The sequence below is a fragment of the Vigna angularis genome, chromosome 2 (assembly GCF_016808095.1).
Source record: "Vigna angularis cultivar LongXiaoDou No.4 chromosome 2, ASM1680809v1, whole genome shotgun sequence".
In the NCBI taxonomy this organism is placed as follows: Eukaryota; Viridiplantae; Streptophyta; class Magnoliopsida; order Fabales; family Fabaceae; genus Vigna; species Vigna angularis.
The window spans coordinates 28,493,035-28,498,563 of NC_068971.1; the positions used below are offsets into that span (position 1 = coordinate 28,493,035).

Consider the following 5,529-nt stretch of genomic DNA (forward strand, 5'->3'; position numbering starts at 1 on the left):
ATTATTAATAATAAACTAATCTGCCAATAACAGTATCATAAACCAGTATTTGCGAAATCCATTTGGTATTAAAATGACACGTGGGTGATGTGAGTTACGTGTAACTCTTCCTTTCGACGGTTGTGCGTTATCCTTCAGTTGAAGGTCACAGCTCAGTGACGTTGGAAACGGAACGAGGTCGTTTTGTTTCTGTCATTAAAGAAGGTCCTCTTGCTGCTTCGTTCTTGAAACAAAGATCTCTGTTAAATTTCGAAAATGCCCTTCGTTATATTTGATTTAAAAATATGTAATTCATACATTGACTGGTATTAAAGCAGTCAATTATTAAACTTATTGAATTATAATAAATAATATAATTTTTGTTCATTGTCATTGAATGATATATATTAAATTCATTGACTTTCATTGATGAACGTAATGAAACTGAAAACCAAAGAGGCCTTTTCAATATAAGAAACAGAAAACAAAAAATTTATGGGAAGATATGAAAGAAATCAGAAAATGTGATTTTCCATTAAAGGAACAGCGTGTGCTTCAGTTTTGGTAAGTTTCTTGATATGGTGCAAAAGGGGTAGGTTGGGCAATGGAAAAAGGGTTTGAAAATGAATAAAAGAAAAGAGAGATTGAGTGGGGAATAAATACAGAAACGGGCAAGTGTGGCATGTTACATGTTCTCTTTCTCTCTCTTGCATGCACATCTTTAATTAAACCTCAATAAATTCAAATTTTAATTCTTTTTACGGTTTCCGTAAAAAGGGAAATAAAGAAAAGAAAACCCCCCATTTTAATTTTCTCTTCCATTTTTTTGACTTTTTATTATTTGTTCTACATTTTTATATCTCTCGGTGGAGGAATGCTTGTCACCTACTCCTCTCATACTTGGTACTCCATCCCTTCCCTTCCCTCTCTCCCTCTCTCTCTCTCAAAGCGCAACACAACAGCAATAATCATAGCAGCGCAATTCAATTCACCAAAATGCTAATACTCTCTTGAACTCCGTTCCTTTGATTCGCCATGGACAAGCACAAGTGCAAGCTTTGCTTCAGGAGCTTCTCCAATGGCAGAGCCTTGGGGGGTCACATGCGCTCTCACATGATGAACCTTCCTCTCTCAAAGCCCGAAGAAGCGTCCCCGCGAACCATCCAACTCAGCTTCGAAGCCGAATCAGCTTCTTCCTCGTCTTCCTCATCCGATGATGACGAAGACGGTGACAAGTGTCTCTGTTATGGCCTCAGAGAGAACCCCAAACGAAGCATTCGCCTCGTGGATCCCGAATTCTCGTTCGCAGCTGCAGACACTGGCTCCGCGATCCTCCATGACAGAGAGAGCGAGTCCGAGTCATCCAAGAGCAACCCAACTCGTAAAAGATCCAAAAGGCCATGGAATAACAATAATAATAATATTAATAGCAGAAATTATTATTATTATAATGATCATAATAATGATACTAACAACTATACCACCCCCAGCATCAAGAAGCAAGTTTTCGGAACCGAACATGAAGCCCTGATGAAGAAGAAGAGTAAGACAGAATCGTGGGTGGATCACGAACCTGCGAGCTCGGTCTCCGAAGCAACTACCGAGGAAGACGTGGCGTTCTGTCTGATGCTGCTTTCCAGGGACAAATGGAAGCGACATAAGGACCAACCGCAATTCATGGATGTGGAAGATCAATACGAGGAGGAGGAAGAGGAAGAGGAGGAAGAAGAGGAGGAAGACGAAGCATTCGAGGAGAGCGAGGAATCGCAAGAGACGATGAAACTTTGCAAGAACCGAGTACGAGGAAGGTACAAATGTGACACGTGCAACAAGGTGTTTCGATCGTACCAAGCTTTGGGGGGCCACCGAGCGAGTCACAAGAAGATCAAAGTGAACGTGAAAGTGGACGGTGAAGAAGCGGAAGTTGAGCACAGGAAGAAAAGTGGGACGTGTGGCGTGGAGAAGAAAATCCACGAGTGCCCCGTTTGTTTCAGAGTCTTCGCTTCGGGTCAAGCACTTGGAGGACACAAGAGAACCCATGTTACTGGGTCAGCACCCTCAACAGTTCCATCAACTTCAGCAAAGTTTGGAAACAGCTTCATAGATCTCAACCTGCCGGCTCCGATTGACGAAGACGAGGCTAGCCAAATCGAGAACTCTGCTGTTTCCGATGCGGAATTCGTCAAAACCCGATAGGTAAAAGAGAAAGGATCAAATTTTTTGGTGCCCGGAGATAAATTTATTTTTGATAAGTTTTATATATGTTCTGCAAATTAGATAATATGGTTACTCTATATTATTCATGTAATGTTATAAATTATAATCATATAATTCTTCCAAGATTCTAACTGTAATCCAGTTCTTCTGATCTGTGCTGTATCTCTGTAAGAAACGTCATAAGGAATCAATCAATGGAGTATTCGAAAGTTATGCTTATTTGTTGTGTTAATTTAGATTCAGAGGACCTTTTCTTTTACCCCTTGCTAAGGAGCAAGTAGTGCAGAAGAATTGGCCGCATGCGTGTTTTAGTGGGCTCTGTTTCAGCTTCCAAGCAAATACAAAGTAACAGTTCTAGTTTTCCACTTCTGACTTCAAGGAACATTGTACAGTTCCATGAAAAAGATATGTGTTTCCCTCATCGTTCTTTAAAATTCTTTCATTATCTTCTTAAATTCCCCTCTGGGCATTTAAGAACTTCCGTATCTTTTTCCCCTTTTCTTCCTTTTATATATATTTTTTTCGACTGAGAGGAAATTATGTCCCAAGTTCTTTTTTCTACATTTTGATTCCAACTTTTCAACACATCTTTGTAGCTAGTAGAGGTTGCAAGGTGAATCAGAATATTAATTGCTTCGATTTAATCTGATTGTCTTTGATGGTGATTTGTGTAGTTGTGTTATTGGTATTTCTTTCTAAATGAAAATAAACCTGTTCCTTATTTATTTGCTGATGTTAGATGAATTTGTTTCTTTACGAGGGACTTCAAGCAGATCCCTAGTTGGACGTAACTTGAGTTATAAAGCTCAAGCAGGTCTTTGGTGCTTTATGAGGGACTTTAAGTTACCTTCATTAAATATGTAATAAATGGCATAACATACGTTCCTTAGACTTTTTTCTTATTTTTCACCTATTTGTATTTTATTGATTTCGTCAATTAGAAAACAACAGAGGGTGTGAGCAGGACTTGAGACTTTATTCAGCTAGGATGTTACAATTTCACTTCAAAGAAAATCTGACTGCTCAATAATAATAATCTAACAAATCAGAAAAAGATTGCTGGAAGAGATTATCAAGTTCTTTGGCTCTTGGAATTGATTGCGTTGACCTTGTTAATGTGACATCGTAGCCTTCATCAGTCTTGAACTAATTGTCTTACCAATTTATTATCGGTTGGATCAGAATAGGATTTGGATTGATTTATTTGGTTTACTTTGCATAAAAAATGGTTATAGTTGTATTTAAAGTGAGAAAAATGTGATAATATCTCAGATTTTTTTCTTCTTTGATTAGGAAGTTCTTTTGGCCAAGAACTTAAGAAACTTCTTTTAAAGTTAGAATTTCTCTTCTTGAGGTTTTATCTATTTTATTTATAATGAAACTTTCTCTTCTAAAGTTATAATTAGGTTTCTTTAGTTTGTCGGATATGGTTAGACTTTCAAATATTGTCAAGGAAATTTTGTTAAAGCTTCAAGATGAAATAAGATGTCAAAACATACTAAACTTTCAAGATCAGGATTCTTGGTTTGTTTGCTTCGTTTTCGTAGGTTATGGTATCAATTGACCTTAAGAATGAGAGGATTAGGACCTAGGCTGCTTTAGATTGATTCTACGAGGAATTGGGTTGAGTATTGGAGGGCTTCTTCAAGGAAATATCAGAGAAACTAAAGGTATCTAGTGCAAGATGTTTCGTGGTTATATTTAGGGGTATTTTTGGTAATCCAATCTTATGATTTTGTTCTGGATGGGACAAGGGTTAGATTGATCTAGGTTTGCTGAATTTTATATGAAAATTGGGTGGGAAAAAATGATGATGCCAAGAGCTAAAGGGATGAGGTGGTGGCAAGGATTCTTGGTAGTTTGCTGGAGATACTTGGATACACTGGTGGTGGTATGGTGTGTCTTTGGTTAAAAACTTTATTTTGTGTTTTGGTGGTTCTTGACAAGCTTAGGTGATGGAAAAGGTGAGGGATAGAAGGTTGTCTAAAAGTCTTGGAAGGTCTCATGGCTCACTTTTTAAAAGCTCCAATAAGGCCAGAGAATGAGAGAATACTAAGAAAATCTCAATTAAGGAAGCAATTCTCTCCCAAAGAAACACTAAAGGTTATCAAAATTACTCAATTAATTTCTATTTCAAAGGTTCATTTGCATAAGCAGTTATTGTCTCTTTTATAGCTTAAGTAACATCATCCTATCAACTTTGAATGGAAATATGAGACTTTATTTTATACACCCACGTAGGCTTAATTGTTCTAACTTAGGTTAGCTTTATTCTAGATAAACTATTTTAATCAGTCTCTTATTTTTATCCCGTGAGAAGCTGGCCTCTATGTTTTTTATTTATTTTTTATTGAGGAATCTTCTAAGATATTCTTTATTTCAAAATTCATATTTTTTTTTCATTTCATCCTTTATTGCCTTAATAAGATCTTCTTTTCATTACCTAAATTTTTAGCATAAAAATGAAGTGCAGAAGTTTTCATGATGTCCAAAATCAAGTCTCAAGTGTTCAAGTTGTAAGAAGACTTTCATGAAGACTTGTTTTATATTAAAGCTTTGGTAATTCAGTTGTAGTTTTATGTATAGAGTGTTATTTATCCTTGATTACATGTTTTGTGTGTTTAAAAGTTTTTTAAAAACTCATTTTTTTCTTGGAATAATCGATTACCAACTTATGATTATCCATAATCGATTATGACTTACCATAATCGATTATCACGTGCAATTATGAGAGTTTTCAAGCATGTTTTTGACTGTTGTTCATTCACTAAATGCATAATCGATTATCTCATTTAGATAATCGATTATCACGCGAGAAAAGAATGACAACGAATTTTTAGAGATGTCCTTGAGTGAGGTCTTTATAAAGATGCTTTAGACTTTCATTCTAACACACACAACTGAACTTGAAAAGTAAAGTGTGATCTAGGGTTTGTGTAACCATTGTGTGGTGGCTTTAAGAACTTGGTGTTGACATAGAGCGAGAACTTTCATTGGGAGTGTGATTGAGTGTTGTTTTTGTTACTGAGTGAAGCCTATCATCCTTTGTGAAGATTCAAAGAAAGTGTTCATCCTTCATGAAATATTCGGAGGAGGTGTTCATCTCTTGTGGTTTTCAAGGGAAGTGAGTATCACCTCTTCGGGTAACAAGAGAGGTGTTTCTAAACCCTTAAACTTGTCTTTCTGTGTGATTGTAATAATTTATTGCTTTTGTGATAGCGGATAGTTAATCTCTATTTGGGATAGCAACTAGACGTAAGATCCTTGAGATTTGAACCAGTATAAAATTTCTTGTGCAAATCTCTCTTTCCCTACACTCTTTATTGTTGTTGA

The 5,529-nt window shown here is 36.4% G+C and overlaps 1 protein-coding gene across 1 annotated transcript; it reads left to right on the top strand.

Moving 5' to 3' along the window:
- Nucleotides 1–746: 746 nt before the first annotated feature.
- On the top strand, nucleotides 747–2,322 carry LOC108328267 (zinc finger protein ZAT9). The gene has a single exon (XM_017562101.2). It carries the CDS (start codon nucleotides 1,015–1,017, stop codon nucleotides 2,173–2,175), a length of 1,161 nt encoding a protein of 386 aa, XP_017417590.1. The 5' UTR covers nucleotides 747–1,014; the 3' UTR covers nucleotides 2,176–2,322.
- The last annotated feature ends 3,207 nt before the right edge of the window (nucleotides 2,323–5,529 follow it).